Source organism: Schistocerca cancellata, chromosome 3, assembly GCF_023864275.1.
Source record: "Schistocerca cancellata isolate TAMUIC-IGC-003103 chromosome 3, iqSchCanc2.1, whole genome shotgun sequence".
NCBI classification, from domain to species: Eukaryota; Metazoa; Arthropoda; class Insecta; order Orthoptera; family Acrididae; genus Schistocerca; species Schistocerca cancellata.
In genome coordinates, this window is record NC_064628.1 from 374802686 (window position 1) to 374819608 (window position 16923).

General features: G+C 38.6%; 1 protein-coding gene across 2 annotated transcripts in view; it reads left to right on the forward strand.

Annotated features, from left to right (window-relative positions):
* The window catches only part of LOC126175063 (general transcription factor IIH subunit 3), a 42568-nt gene that overhangs the window by 5388 nt on the left and 20257 nt on the right, over positions 1–16923 (forward strand). For both annotated transcript variants that reach the window (XM_049921586.1, XM_049921585.1), the window contains exons 3-5: positions 12446–12673; positions 12761–12884; positions 13171–13293. In XM_049921586.1, the coding sequence (XP_049777543.1) occupies positions 12446–12673; positions 12761–12884; positions 13171–13293 (475 nt within the window). The remainder of the gene's footprint in view (positions 1–12445; positions 12674–12760; positions 12885–13170; positions 13294–16923) is intronic.

Here is a 16923-nt window from a genome sequence, read left to right on the forward strand (position 1 = left end):
GCCACACTCACAAGCCAAACTCCGCGCCGTAATGACGTCACACACCACAACACCCTTACGTCACGGGTCAAAGCCGACGTGTGAGATCGGATGTTTCTGTTGACCCACTGGCAGAAGTAAAGCTGAGAAGGGCTTCATGAGTCATAGTTGGGTAGCTCAGTTGGTAGAGCACTTGCATATGAAAGGCTTAGAGACCTGGTCTAACACAGAGTTTTAATCTGCCAGGAATCAGTACACACACTGCTGCAGAGTGTAATTTCATTATCACACTGGGGTTTGGAAATTTTAATATGTTTTCTGTCTCTATTAAAATTCAGTCTTTATTTTTTTTAAGGGCTTGTGCTGCATATTTTTTAAGTACAAGGTTATAGGTTGTGCACTAATAAGTTCATACACCTCCGTTATTCTTTTCTTCTGTGCTGCTGCAATTATTTGTGTTTTCAGTAAATGTAAGATATTGTACCATTAAAGGATCCAAATTTATTTCTAGGAATGTATTGTTTGAATACAGTAGCCCTTTTACCCTTACCATATGTGATGTACTTATAGATTGTTTCTCTTTGTAAGAGCTCCTGAGTTTATTGACAGTTTTTGAGCACACCAGTACAGATTGATTCTCAAAACTGAAAATCCACTGTAACTTTGGATAATTTCAGAGTAATGTGTCAGCCCTAGATATGGGCTATTCCAGTATTTTTTTCTATGATAAAATTTTCATCAGAAGATCAGTAGGCATCAGAAAGGAACAACATTATCAAATTTTCCTGTGTAGATCTTGATAACGGTATTTCTATAACTGTAGACTTTATCTGTAAAAGGACAGTGTTTGCATTTCTGTTCTATGATTCCCGTGACCACAGCTATTACTGTTTAGCTGTAAGCTTTTAGTTCCAGAAGTCATCACATCTTTGTTATCTATCCATCTGCTTGTCTGTAATTACATATTGACCATTTTCTGGTGTAACAAATTGTCGCCATTTGGTATAAAGAATTTCCACCAACAGAATTTGTGAGTGTCATTTGCATTTGCTTCCACAACATAAAGCGAGTATGACAGTAACTATTATTCTTGGCAATTTTAATGTTTGCAGTTATTGCCCAGTTTTGTGTAACAATAAAGTACTCATAGTACTTTAGCAGTACATGTGGACATATATAAAATAAATTGCTCTACACGTCGGTGTGTAATTATAACGAGAACTAATGTCGAAGGTCTATGACCATAGGTGGTAAAACAGTTATGCATTCGGCCATACTGATCTGTGAGATTAAATCTTTTACATCAAGATTTCTTAAGGGATTGCACATCACACTTTCATTTTGAAATAGTCGGTGACATTTTATTTTTAGGAACATAACAAGAAATTTACATTTGTATAAATTCATATAAAACCAAACAATGAGACCAAGAATTTGAATGAACATCCTATCACTATAGTAAGATCCTCATAAAAGGGGTGTTTATAATGAGAAGTCTTTGACTGTATTGCTGTTATCCGCCACCTTTCCCTATCTTGTGCTAATTATTTCATTTATGAGTCACTGTTATACTCAAGATCCTCTGTAATATGTTTTGAATATTGTAGTCATGTTCTGTCTCTCCTTTTTTTTTTTTTAATTTTTTTTTCCTCTGATGTTTCTTCTAGCACTGAATTAACTATTATTGGATGGTAGCAGACATTCCAGTACTCCATCACTGCTTCAGGTAGGCTACGTGTTTTCAGTAGACTTTTATTCTCTCCTCCTCTTTGTAGTACTATCGACCTTCTTCATTTCATACTTCTTGACCACATAATTTTTAATGTTCTTTAACAGCACCACATTGCAAATGTCTCCATTTTCTTCTTCTCTTGATTTCAGATGGTCTATGTTTCACTTTGATACAACACTGAGCTCTCACTCAAAGAAACTACAAAGCTCATGTTTTGATCACCTTTGCTGTGGTCCTCTTCAGGGTGACCTAAATTGCTGATGAAATGTTTCTTCCTACTTTTTCTGTTTTGATGATAGGTAAAACAGTTCATTAGTCAGTCTGTAGAATTTTCATATTTTAATTCTTCAGAGTGCTTGCAACACGTTTATCAGTCACCATATTTCTTGTGTTGAAAAGGTCCTGCTAATCAGTGCCCCTTTAATCATGGAGCAGCTGTTGTTGGTGGACTTTTTCTCCTTTTGCATCAAAAGGTGCTGAAAGATTTCTGTTGTTTGACATATCCACTGTAATAATACTCCAGGATAGTTTGAACTTGATTTATTGCGTATGAGGTATGATTGTAGATGCTGACATGTCAGCTACATCTGCATGAATTGGAATGAGACAAGAGAATGAATTTTTATCGGAGTACTAGAAAATAACAATTGGTACAAATATATTTCAACATAATTTGTTCTCTGACGTGCATTTCTTTGACATTGTGGAGATCACATTCTTCCCTGCTCTTCACCCATGGCTCCACAGAGCAGATGACCACCCAGCAGGTACAAGTGCCAGTTTGCAGCCTGCCTCGCCGACAGAATAGGATTTTTGCAGCTCTGATCCACACAGGCCATGAAACACCACCTGAAAGCAGGGTACTTCCTACTTACTTCCTGCCATAACTCGTGGCCATCTTTCAACGGCCAATGGAGAGCAGGGATGTGGGACATCTCATTCCCAAATGACATGTCACCCTTCACTGAGTTCTATATTGGTCTCCCCTACAATTTCTGTCTTATTTTGTCATGTGACTTGCCAACTAAAACATGTTGATGACTGGCACAACCACAGCTAGTCGCAAATGTGTGGTGGTGTTCACTCCCATATGATGATAAATGGTTTCAGCTATAGGCACACTAGTAAACTGAAATTTTATGAGCTGTGATGGAGCTTTCAGTTTCCAAGAAGCTAGTGTTCTTGCATGGCAGCCATAAATGCTGCAGTGAAAAGTAATAGAGGCTATTAAAATAATTAAACACCTCGACAACATGGATAGGGAGGAGGGTTAGAAGTTGCGGATGGCCTGGCTGCCAGCTTTCCCAGAAAAAAGAACCACATGTGTTGACACAGCAGCTCCTCAAGACATGAGCTCAACAGTATAAACAAGTGGTCACAGAGACCTGACATGTTGCATCAGTGTCTTGCTTCAGGAAAATGCTGCTGCTGGGTACAGGCTGCTGATTTGCACTTGCCTGCCAGTAGCATGCTTGAGTAACACTGGCAGTAGCTTTCTGTCACTCCTCCACACGCATCTTACTTGAAATTGGTTTGTATATACCAGACTGTGATGTCATTTGTCTTGTAACAACTGAAATATGGTGGTACATGTAGAGAAGACCAGCCTCAAAACCGAGCAGTTTGGACACCCTGAAGTGGACTGCTGCAATGGCAGTCAAAATGTCAGTTTTGTGGTTGTTTAAGTGTTTCATAATCTTGTGGCCTAGTAATCCAAAAGGATTTCATTAAAATTATGGGAACTTTATCTCTCATTTCCATCAGAATACATGATACCAGAAGAGGGCTCTCTTATTGAAGAAAGCTTTCATTGCCTAAAACAACCTACTTCTTCTGTCTTCATTGCTTTAGCATTTCTGTGTAATCTTACTTCTGAAATATGATCTCTTTTGCCACTGTGTCATTTCCAGTTTTGCTGTGTTCGAAATCTTAACATTGATTTTTGCTTCCTTTCAACTTTTATTCCTCTTATAAAATTTTCTTTTGCCTCTTTATTGCTTCCTCAGTGTAGAAGTTAAGCAACAGTCGTGATAAGCTGGAACTCTACTTTTCACTCTTCCTGACATAAACCTTCCTTTTCTGACCGTTCACTTGTATTGCTGACATTTGTTTGTTCTGGGTTATGTTGAGTTTTCATCTGTTTCTACTTTAACAACAATCTTCTAAGGATTGTGAATATCTTATTCCACATTACATTGTCAAAGATGTTCTCCGGACCCAAAAATGTTGTCAAGGTGTGCCTTTCATTATCAAGTATAGTGTCAGAAATGCTTTCCCTTCCTGCAACCAGACTGATCTTCCTCTATTTCATCTTAAAGTTTTCTGTCCATTCTTTTGTATATTCTAATCAGCAGTTTATAAGCTTGATTTGTTACACAATTCATTCAATAGTTCCCACATTTATCCATGAATGTCTTCTTTGGTAAAGCAATAACAGTGGTTTCCTGGAAATCTGATTGCAAGTAAATCACACATTTCATAGAGCATTGACACAAACACAAATAACCTTCTAGTTCCTACCCACCCACAGGTTTCAGTAACCCCTAAGGTATATCATCAGCTCTTGCTACCTCATGCTCTATCAATTTTTGACTCCAATACTGGATCAGCTATTTTTTTTAGATCAGCTTCCTCCTCCTCTTCTGTCGCACTTTGGAACAGTTCTGGTCTATTGTACAGGCCTTCAATTTATTCCTGTCGTCCGTATGCCTTTTCTCCAGTTTTTACAGAGATTTTACATCTGCACCTTGCATTTCACTTCTCCAAACTTTCATTTAATTTTCTTGTATGCTATGTCAACTCTTCTTACAATCATATCTTTCTAAATATTTTTATAAGGTTCCCCGATCCTCTCCAGTTTAGCTTGTTTCCACTTCCTGTAACTATGCAAAGAAAGCTGTAATTTCCCATATACATTAATGATGTTCTCTCTAATGTACAACAAGCAGAACCAGTTCTTTTTGCAGATGACAATAATATTATAATCAATCCCAACAAACATAGAGTAACGGAAGAAATGGTAAATAATGTTCGTCAAATTATTATGGAGTGGTTTTCTGATAATGGTTTCACTCTAAATTTCTAAAAGACACAGCTTGTTCAATGCTGCACATCTTGAGGCACTAGACCAATGATAAATGTAGCTGGTGATGATGAAATAATAACCAGAGTGAAACCTGCAAAAAATTTAGGTATCCATATTAATGAGAATTTAAACTGGGGAAAAAAGATAATTTGCAGTGATTCAAACTGCAGATGTGGCTGAAAACAACTCATATAAATACTCCACAAGCCACTATACGATACGCGGCAGAGGACACCTTGTACAGCTGCTAGTCATTCCCTCTCATATTCCATGTGAGAGGAAGAAAGTGTGTCTATGTGCCTCCCACTGAGCCCCAATTTCTATTGGCTGATTTGGTATTTCCACAGGATTTACAGTGGTGGCAGTAGAATAATTTTGCAGTCAGTCACAAATGCCAGTTCTCTAGCCTTTCTCAATAGTGCTATGCAAAGAACATCGTGTTCCCTCCATGAAACCATTTCTGTAATACTTGCTTGTTGAATGATCATACCAATAATTAATCTAGCAGCCTGTCTCTGAATTACTTCAATGTCTTTTTTACTCTGATCTGGTGGGCATTCCAAACACTCAAGCAATACATCTACATGGATACTCTGCAAATCACACTTAAGTGCTTGGCAGAGGGTTCATCGAACCACCTTTACAACAATTCTCTGTTATTCCACTCTTGAACAGTGCGTGGAAAAAACAAACACCTATATCTTCCCATGCAAGCTCTGATTTTCCTTATTTTATTATGATGATCATTTCTCCCTATATAGGTCGACGTCAATAAAATATCTTCGCTTGCAGAGGAGAGAGTTGATGATTGAAATTTCATGAGAAAATTCCACTGCAATGAAAAACACCTTTGTTTTAATGGTGTACATCCCAAATCCTGTATCATGTCCATGACATTCTCTCCCCTGTTTCGTGATAATACAAAACATGCTGCTCTTCTTCGAACTTTCTCTATGTACTCTGTTAATCCTATCTGGTAAGAATTCCAGCGGTGCTCCAAAAGAGAACAGACAAGCATAGTGTAGGCTGTATCTTTAGTAGAGCTGTTACATTTTCTAAGTGTTTTGCCAATAAAACGCAGTCTTTGGTTTACCTTCTCCACAACATTTCCTGTGTGTTCTTTCCAATTTACATTGTTCATAATTGTAATTATTCTGTGTTTTGTTGAATTTACGGCCTTTAAATTAGATTGATTTGTTGTGTAACCGAAGTTTAATGGATGTGTATGAACTTACATTTTTCATTATTTATGGTCAATTTCCAATTTTTGCACCATTTAGATATCTTTTCTAAATCATTTCATAATTTGTTTTGATCTTCTGATCAGTTTACTGGACAATAAACGACAATATGATCTGCAAACAACCTAAGGTGGCTGCTCAGATTGTTTCCTAAATTGTTTATCTAGATAAGGAGCAGCAGAGGGCCTATAACACTACCTGTTTTACTCGATGACTTTCCATCAATTACTACGAACTGTAACCTCTCTGACTGCAAATCACAAATCCAGTCGCGTAACTGATGCAATATCCCATAAGCATGTAATTTCACTACAAGCTGCTTGTGTGGTACAGTGTCAAAAGCCTTTTGGAAATCTGGAAATATGGGGTCAGTTTGAAATCCCTTGTTAATAGCACTCAGCATTTCATGTGTGTAAAGAGCTAGTTGTATTTCACAAAAATGATGTTTTCTAAATCTGTAGTGACTGTGTGTGTCAAGAGACCGTTCTCTCGAAGGTAATTCAGTATTCAAGAATAGATCACCCAATGGTTCTATATTCTGTCTCCTTTATATATGAGCTACATTTTCCTAAAATCTTCCCAATTAACTGAAGTTGACCATTAACCTACCCTCCGGCTGCTCTCACATGCTCGTTCCATTTCTTATCGCTTTGCCACATTGAATCTAGATATTTAGCTGATGTGACCATGTCAAGCAGCACACCACTTATACTCTATTTGAACATTACAGTAATGTTTTTCTAACTCATATGCATTAACTTACAATGTCCCACATTGAGAGCAAGCTGTCATTCATCACATGAAATAGAAATTCTGAGTAAGTCATTCTGTGTCATCCTACAGTCCCTCACTCATGACACTTTCTCATACACAACAGCATCATCAGCAAAGAATTGCAGATTGCTGCTCTCATTGTCCAACAGATCTTTTATGTATATAGAGAATAAGAGCAGTCCTATCACACTCCCCTGGAGTTCACCTGACAATACCCCTACCTTTTATGAACACTTGCCATCCTGGACAGCATACTGGGTTTTATTACTTAAGAAGTCCCCAATACATTTGCATGTCTGATAAATTATTCTGTATATTCTGATTATCATTAGCACCCTGCATTGGGATGCTATGTCAAATGCTTTCTGGAAATCTAAGAATAAGGAATCTGCCTGTTGCCCATCATAGATGGTTCACAGCATATCATCTGAGTAAAGGACAAACTCACTTTTTTTTTGAGTAATGCTTTCTTTGATTTGTGGACAGAAGCTTTTCTGTCTCCTGCTCAAGAAGTCTGCAGCAAACCAATGTCAAGGATATTGACATGTAATTTTGCAGGTCCATTCTTTTCCTCTTCATTCGAGGTGGAATCCAAAATTTTTGGGACTGGTGCTGCCATCTGGAAAGTAGTAGTAGTAGTAGACCTTTGCACAGCTAGGTGGCGAGAACTGCGTATCTGATGAGTCAGTGTGCAGAGTGGCATTCAGCTGGGAGGACTTGTTGCGTGTCCACAGTGATTTCCATTATGCTCTGTGTTTGGTGTGTGGTGATTTTACGATGGATCCGTGAACAGAACAGCGCATGTGTATCAAATTCTGTGCGAATCTCGGGAAAAGTGCTATGGAGACCCTTGCAATGATTCAACAAGTGTTTGGGGGACAGAGCATAGCCGCACAACACCAGACATTGTTGTTGAACTTCAACAATTGGTTCGTGCGGATCGATGTCGAACCATTCAAGACCTTGCGGATGAAGTGGGTATTGATTATGGGACATGTCAATGTATGTTGACTGATGAATTAGGCATGCGTTGTGTCGCCACAGAATTTGTGCCAACGGTCTTGACTGCCGATCAGAAGGCACAGCGTGTTGAAGTGTGCACGGATCTTCGTCAGATCGCATCTGATGATCCAACCTTCTTATCACGGGTTATCACCAGCGACGAGAGCTGGATTTACGGTTATGACCCAGAGACAGAGCAGCAATTGTCCCAGTGGAAGAGCCCGAGCTCTCCAAGACCCAAAAAAGCGAGACAGGTGAAGAGAAAAGTGAAGAGCATGATCATCATTTCCATTGATACCAAGGGAATTGTGCACAAAGAATTCGTCCCACTCAACCAGACAGTGAATTCCGTGTACTACTGTGACATTTTGTGACGGCTCCGTGAAAACGTGCGGCGCCGACGGCCCGAACTTTGGTGTCAAGGGAACTGGCCGCTGCATCATGACAATGCGCCCTGTCACACTTCCTTGCTCACCAGGACCTTTTTGGCAAAAAACAACGTGGCGGTTTTACCTGACCCACCATACTCGCCAGATTTGGCACCTTGCGACATTGTGCTGTCCCCAAAACTGAAACTCAAGTTGAAAGGCTGTCGGTTCGACAATCTATAGAGAGGATTCAAGAAGCATCGCTGGTGGTGATAAACACCCTCAAAGAACAGGACTTCCAGAAAATGTTTGACCAGTGGCAGAAGCACTGGGACCAGTGTGTACATGCGGATGGGAACTACTTCGCGGGTGATGGTGACCATTAGTCCAAAGGTAAGGTTTTCAACAGATGGCAGCACCAGTCCTGAAAATTTTGGATAGCACCTCATATATGTACAGGAGTTGCTTGCATTTTCTCCAGTTGTTTGGGATTTGCTTTGGGCAAGAGATTTTACAATAAATGCAATCTACCGAGCGGGGTGGCGCAGTGGTTAGACACTGGACTCGCATTCGGGAGGACGACGGTTCAATCCCGCGTCCGGCCATTCTGATTTAGGTTTTCTGTGATTTCCCTAAATCACTCCAGGCAAATGCCGGGATGGTTCCTCTGAAAGGGCACGGCCGCCTTCCTTCCCTAATCCGATGAGACCGATGACCACGCTGTCTGGTCTCCTTCCCCAAACCAACCAACCAATAAATGCAATCTAAGTAAGGGGCCAATGCTGAAGAGTATTTTCTCTAAAACCTAATATGGATTCCATCCAGACTTGATGAGTGACTTGTTTTCAGCTCTCTCAGTTTCTTAACACCAGGGATGCCTATTTTGAAGTCCTCCGTATGAGAGTCTGTGCGAAGATCAGGTGGCGGTATGACTCGTAGTGATATTACACATAGTGGATGGTACTTAGTTGTGAATGATTATGCTTTATAATTTTTTGTTGGGTATCTACTGCTGGTTGTAATAACCAATTATTTATATTTACTAGTTTGCAGGTTCATCTATCTTGAGATAGAATAGGGGCAAGAAAGAATGGTAACTTCATGTTAAAAAAAATTGTGGATTAAAGTTATCATTGCATAGTTGTTGACTGCTGTGTTGCTTCAGTTACCAGCAATTGTGTTTATTATAGCACTTACATAAATACACTGAATCTCTAGAGTTTGTTCTCATTCTAAGATAAATTTTCCACTTTAATGAATTTTGTAGTTATTTTCACTTAAATGAAGTTAAATAGTTTTAATTCTCGTTCCAATAGTAGCATGCCTTGCTCTGAGAAACAATTATTATTCAGTTTAAATAATCTCATAAATCTATTTCAAAACCAAGAATATCATTGTTTTGTTTCCTTTTTACACTGTACACAATATAAATACTTCTTTCAATATATGGATTCAATGGGTCAAACCGTCATAAAGATGTGTATCCTTTCTGTATGAAACAGGAAGTATGCAAAACTCATTTCTTTTTATTTTTTCCAAAATCACATCAACTTCATTTATTGATGTCAAAGAACACATCACGATGCCACATATTTAAAAGTTTTAAGTAACTGTAATTTGTGTGTCCTGCACAATTGATTTTTTTAAATGTGAAATTTAAATTGTCAGCTTTTCTTTTATTATCTTCTATTGCTACAGCAGGCTGGTCAATGAGTGAGTGAACTGGAGTCTTTGACATGCTTTGCAATTTTATTGAGCACTAAAATTTTCTAGATTCTCGAGAACCAGAATTTTCTATTCCTGAGAAGATCTTTCACTATTTTATGACAGTGGAAGTTGTTCTATGCTTAGCATGCTAATGTTTTTGTAGATGCATGGCTCATAGTAAGCCACCTTGTTACCCCTAGATCACAGGCTCCATAATAATAGAATATTAAATATGGAGTGAGAAGAAAAGTGTGTGTGTGTGTGTGTGTGTGTGTGTGTGTGTGTGTGTGTGTGTGTGTGTGTCAATAGGATTATTCTTATGTACACACTCCTTTGTATAATTTGGGTTTGGGGAGGAGGAACACTCATTTTATTTACCCATGAAGCTGATAGTCATCACATTGTATCACCTCTGATGCAATTTTATTTTCTAGGTTTCCAAAATTATTGTTTGAAATATATATTTTGTGTTAATTATTTCCTAGGCCATTCTGGAAAAAGACAACCCTTTTGCTAAGGTGGAAGTGGCAGCCGTGATAGAATATGATTCCAATAAAGAACAACCAATATACATTATTGAATACTTGTACTACCGTAAGTCATTAATAATACATTGAACCGCTAAAGAAACTGGTACAGGAATGCTTATTCAAATACAGAGATATGGAAACTGGCAGAATATGGCGCTGCGGCTGGCAACACCTGTATAAGACAACAAGTGTCTGGCACAGTTGTTAGATCGGTTACTGCTGCTACACTGGCAGGCTATCAAGATTTAAGTGAATTTGAATGTGGTACTGTAGTCAGCTCACGAGCAATAGGGCACAGCATCTCCAAGGTAGTGATGAAGTGGGGATTTTCCAGTACGACCATTTCATGATTGTACCGTGAATATCAGCAGTCTGGTAAAACATCAAATCTGTGACATCGCTGCGGCTGGAAAAAGCTTTTGCAAGAATGGGACCAACAATGACTGAAGAGAATCGTTCATGCTTCAAAAGTGCAACCCTTCCACAAATTGCTGCAGATTTCAGTGCTGGGCCATCAACAAGTGTCACTGTGCGAACCTTTCAATGAAACATCATTGGTATGGACTTTCAAAACTGAAGGCCCACTTGTGTACCCTTGATGACGGCACGACACAAAACTTTACACCTCGCCTGGGTCTCTCAACATCGACATTGGACGGTTGATGACTGGAAATGTGTTGTCTGGTTGGACGAGTCTCGTTTCAAATTGTATCGAGCGGATGGACTTGTATGAGAATGGAAGCAAACTCATGAATCCATGGACCCTGCATGTCAGCAGGGTTCTGTACAAGCTGGAGAAGGCTCTGTAATGGTGTGGGACATGTGCAATTGGAGTGATGCGGGGCACCTGATACATCTAGATATGCCGTTGACAGGCGACACATATGTGAACATTCTTTCTGATCACCTGCATCCATTCATGTCTATTATGCATTCCAACACTTGGGCAATACCAGCAGGAAAATGTGACACCCCACACGTCCATAATTGCTACAGAGTGGCTTCAGCAACATTCTTCTGAGCCTAAACACTTCCGCTGGCCACCAAACTCTACACACATGAACATTATTGTGCATATTTGGGGATGGGTTGCAACATACTGTTCAGAAGAGATCTTCATACCCTTGAACTCTTACATTTATGGACAGCCCTGCAGGATTCATGGTGTCAGTTCCCTCCAGCACTACTTCAGACATTAATCAAGTCCATGCCACATCCTGTTGCGCCACTTCTGCGTGCTTGCAGGGGCTATACAATATTGGGCAGGCATAGCAGTTTCTTTGGCTTTTCAGTGTATAATGAAAAGGATGGATGCTACTCGCAATGAAGTGGAGATTGTGAGTCACAGTAAGTCTTGTAGCCATCTGTTGTGCAGTCATTAATTTTATCATGTCTACCTATTTTTAAATAATTCCCTTGATGTGCACTTTAAGTGGATTGCAGTTTATTATTATTATTATTATTATTATTATTACTGTAGCAATAACTAGCTACTCACAGATGAAAGGGGAGTAACTGATTGTGTTTGATCTTGTAAGTATGGCTGCAGCATTTTAATATATACAGTGAATAATGATACCCCTTAAGGAATTTGCGGCAAAGGATGGGAAGGGTCACTATGTGTACTCTGTGTTGTGCGTGGATATTTCATCAATGTTGAAGACACTGCTTTGGATGTTATTGAGGAAACAAAGTGCCACCAACTTAAGACAGTGGCGCATGTTGAAACAAACAGTACATGTCATATTAGCTTAAAGATCATACTTGGATCTTTTGGTGACTGCCAGAGAGGGTAGACATAACAACTTTCCTTAAAGAGTTCCTTTGAAGCTCATAGTCTTCAGTATAGTCCCCAAAACTGATAGGGCCCAGTTTCATGTTCTTTCAGGTGTATTATATTTCTGCTTCACAGTCAGACTTGATTAGAGATACCTCTTCAAGTTAAAAAAGTCACATGGGGTAGTGTAGCTGACGTGTTCTGGAAAATATGATTTTTCTTTTTCAACAGAATTTTATTGTATTTTTAGGCAGTTTCTGTTCCCACCAGTTGATGGAAGCTCTGGTCAGCAAGTCCCAACACTTCGTCAGTTAGATGGGCAGTATGAGCTCTTTACTTACGTTGAAAAAACGTTACGGCAGAATCTGCAACAGATGGTGGTCCGTGATGTCGAAAAAATAAAAGCTGGAAATGCAGAGCTCTCTGGAGATTCCCTCATTGCTGGTGCTATTGCAATGGCACTTTGCTATATCCATCGGTGAGCTGTTTTGCCTATTACAGGGATTGTAGAGCAATGCTTCAAGTGTAAAGAGAGCTAAGTTCTTCTTTTGTTCTTTTATTTTAGATTGGATCAAGAGAAAGCTACAGGAACGAAGATGAATTCTCGTATCCTAGTTGTAACTGGTAGTGGTGACAGTGCCTCGCAGTATATGAACTTCATGAATGTATTCTTTACAGCTCAGAAACAGGTAGAATTATTGGCTCCATTTTTGTTTATCTATATGACTCACTAAGACTGATGTTAATAGGACACCAGATACTTAAGTTTGATTAGTCTTTTAATAATTTCTTATTTTGACGGAACAAATAATCCATTTGAAGCAATTAGTAGCTCAGTCATTCCCTCTTACTTGTGGGTAACCTATTTAGAACAGTAACTGTAATTCCGCAGTACCACAAGTTGCTCAGGGGTATGTTTGCTCTTTCCTCATTTTTAAATGTGAGTAAATGTTAATCTTGCTGACTCTCTTTCAGAATGTTGTCTTAGATGTGTGCAGTTTGGACAAGGAGCTTGGGCTCCTTCAGCAGGGCTGTGACATCACTGGTGGACTTTATCTTAGAGTTCCTCAGCTACAAGGGTTGCTGCAATACTTACTGGTAAGAATCAGATTGACTCACTAGTGATGGAAAAAATGCATCTGCAACGTTTATCTTAAATAAATTTGCTGCCCGCAGAGGCCTCTCTGATATTCTGTAGGAAAAACATCACTGAGAAACACAGTGTTGTAAAAAAAAAATAGTTTAAAGGAGAAGACACATATCTGTGACCCCTGAAATGAAAAGGAAAATACATCCTGAGAAAGATAAGGTTTGTTATGTTATATAAAAGTCTAAAATATATGTCGTCCTGTATGTGCTGGTTACATGACATTGAAACCACAGGTCATAGTACAGTACTGTCAGTGTATTTGATAGTCTTTTGGCAGAACTTGAACTGATTTTCAACCCTTCAAAACTATTATGTGTGCCTTTTTCCCTTCATATATTGACAGTCAACTTTACCACAGACATTGACTCAGAGATGTAGTTATCTATTTATGTAAATTAAATTGTGTTCCTTGGACCAGCTATAAATAATACATACAGGCAGGTATGTTTGTGTATTTCCAGAGTAGTTGGAGATGTAAAATACGAACAAAGAGTAATAAATGCAATGAGAATCTAGTTGCCAAAAGTCATGTTATTGGATATAGTGTAAATTGATATATTACTGACTAATAGCTTGAAATGTTCCTGTTTTTATTTATGATGTAAATTAATTATGTTCTTTGGTTTACACATTGAACTGTACTCTATTACTGTAATGAGTTTCTTACAGGTGACAAGAAAAGTTTTGTAGAGGGAAATAACATATTAACACACAACTTGATGAACTCAGAATGTCCATGTTTGTTGATGGAGTTAAAAATCGTTCTCATTTGCTGGCGGTTGTCCGTGGGTGCTGTATGGAACATTTTGCACTCTTACGTGGTAGTAAATGAACTTCTCAGAACCATAAAATCATTCTCATTTGCTGCAGATGTCCTTGGGTGCTGTATGGAACATTTTGCATTCTTACATGGTAGTAAATGAACTTCTCGTAACCATAATCCTCCAATATTTTTCATTTATTTGTAGGTCTTATACATTCATCTTTTTCATTGCATGATTTTATAATTCTGCCATTGACTATCAATAGATCATAACAACTAACTAAATAGAACTGACTTACATATTCTTGATAACAACAACTGACTAAGAACTAACTTCTGTGGCCTAAAATCAGCCATTATATAGAATCTTATAATTTTTTTATATCATTAAAATTAATGTTTTATGTAAATTACAATGAAAAAATATAATTGAATAGATAAAAGATCTGCTCACCAAGTAATGGCAGTAGAAAACATATATAAGTTTAGGAAATGTGCAAGCTTTCAGAGCCAGAGGCTCCTTCTTCTGCAGAAGGGTTGAAGCAGAAGGAAGAGGGATGAAGGAAAAGGACTGACAAGGTTTAGGAAATGGGAAAAGTTACAGAAAAGTTGCCCAGAATCCTCGGCCTGGGGAGACTTACAGAAATGGTTGAGAGGGAAAGAGATTGCTGGGGATTGCACCAGATGAGATTAGAAAACCTGAGAGCTTAAAGGTGAAAGATAGGGTAATAAAAGCAAGACAGACATTACTGACAATACATATTGCAAAAGTTAATGAGTGCGGAAAGCTAAATGCATTATACGTGATGGACAAATGTGGTGGGGGGAGGGGGGGGGGGTCAGAAAATAAAAGATAAAAATATAGAAAACCAAGCAAGAGTGAAGAAGGGTGTAGTTACTGAAAATAAATGCTGAGACCAAAGAAATTATGTAAATTAAGGCTAGGTGGATGGCAAGAACAAAGGACAGAGTTCTGAGAAGCTTGTTTTGGGGGGAGAGCACAGAATGCATGTGTGGTGTAACAGACACTGAGATCATGACTGCCATGTTGTAGATCACACTATACAACAGTATATTGTGTGTTGCTAGTATACATCTTCTGTCTATGCGAGTTACATCAAGGTATCAGTTAGGGTGAATGGGTATAGACAGAGGGGACATACTGGCACACACAATATCCTGTTGCAGAGTATGATCTTCAACACGACAGTCATGGTCTCAGCGCCTGTTTCACCAAACATGCCATTTGCTTTCTCCCTCGACACAAGTTTCACGGAACTTTGCTGGTGGGAACTGGTGTTACATATCCTTGGTTCTCAGCACCCACTTGGCCTTAATATATGTTAATTTATTTGGTCTCAGCATTTCTTTTTACTAACTACTCCTTTCTTCACTACTTCTTAGTCTTCTATATCTTTTATTTCGTGACTTGTCTATTCCCGCCCCCAATCTTGCGTGTGTACCGCATATAATGCACTTAGCTTTCCACTCTCATTAACTCTATTGCATGTTTTGTCAGTAATTTCTGCCTTGCTTATTACCCTATCTTCCACCTTTAATCTCTCAGGTTTTCAAATCTCATCTGGTGCAGTACCCAACAATCACTTTCCATCTGAACCCATCGTGTAAGTCTACCTTGACCTAGGGTTCTGGGCAACTTTCCTGTAACTTTCTCCATTCCCTGAACCTTCCCAGTCCTTTTTCTTCATCCTCTTCCTGCTCCTTTAACCCTTCTGCCAGAAGAAAGACCCAGTGGCTCTGAAAGCTTGCATATTTTCTGAACTGTTACGTGTTTTCTCCTGCCGAGATCTGGTGAGTAGATTTATCAATCCAGTCATATTATTTTTCTTCATCCTCTTCCTGCTCCTTTAACCCTTCTGCCAGAAGAAAGACCCAGTGGCTCTGAAAGCTTGCATATTTTCTGAACTGTTACGTGTTTTCTCCTGCCGAGATCTGGTGAGTAGATTTATCAATCCAGTCATATTATGATTTCAAAAATTTATTATGTCTGTTACAATGAAAAATTTAATAGAAATAATTTCACATATGACAATCAAGGTCATGGAAAAAATATAAACATTTTTTCAGTTAACCTTTTTGTCAACTGCAAAGCTTTTCATTGCTAAATTTTGTACAATAAATTCATTTAACAATTAATATTTAATTGTAAGTTTTCATTAAAATATATTCATTCTTCACCTCCCCATAATAGCGCTAACTCTAATGCCAAATCTTTATATCATTCTAGCAGATTAAAAATTTTTTAAATTATGAACAGTCAACTGTGTCATTATATAAGATTCTATTAAGTTACTTTCTTTCATGGACTGATTATCATTCATAGTTGTCTTGCACAGTGAATGGTATAAGCTGAAAATTAAGACATGACCACACATAATTATATAACGTCTGACAATAAAGTTCGGTGAATAGTACTGTAACATTAATGCAGATGAACTAGGGACTACAGTTACCTTACTGTCCTTCGAAATAGTCACCTCCCATAACTATGCACTGCTGAGCTCTGGAATACATGTCCTGAAAACTTTGCACAAAGCCTTCCTTTGGGATGGTTTTCAAAAAGTGTGTCACATTTCATTGAATGTTGTTAAATCTCCTTCATTTCAAAGCGAGTTCAAGTCGATGGAATAGGAATAAGTCTGACGGATTGAGATCCAGAGAGTATGGTGGATGTTCAAGTTGCACCATCCCCTTTTTTTCCAGGAACTGTTTGATGATATTGGCTGTGTGTGGGCAAGCGTTGTCGTGAACAAAAAACCAGGAACCTTGTTGTGTATCCTGTGTAGACGTTGCA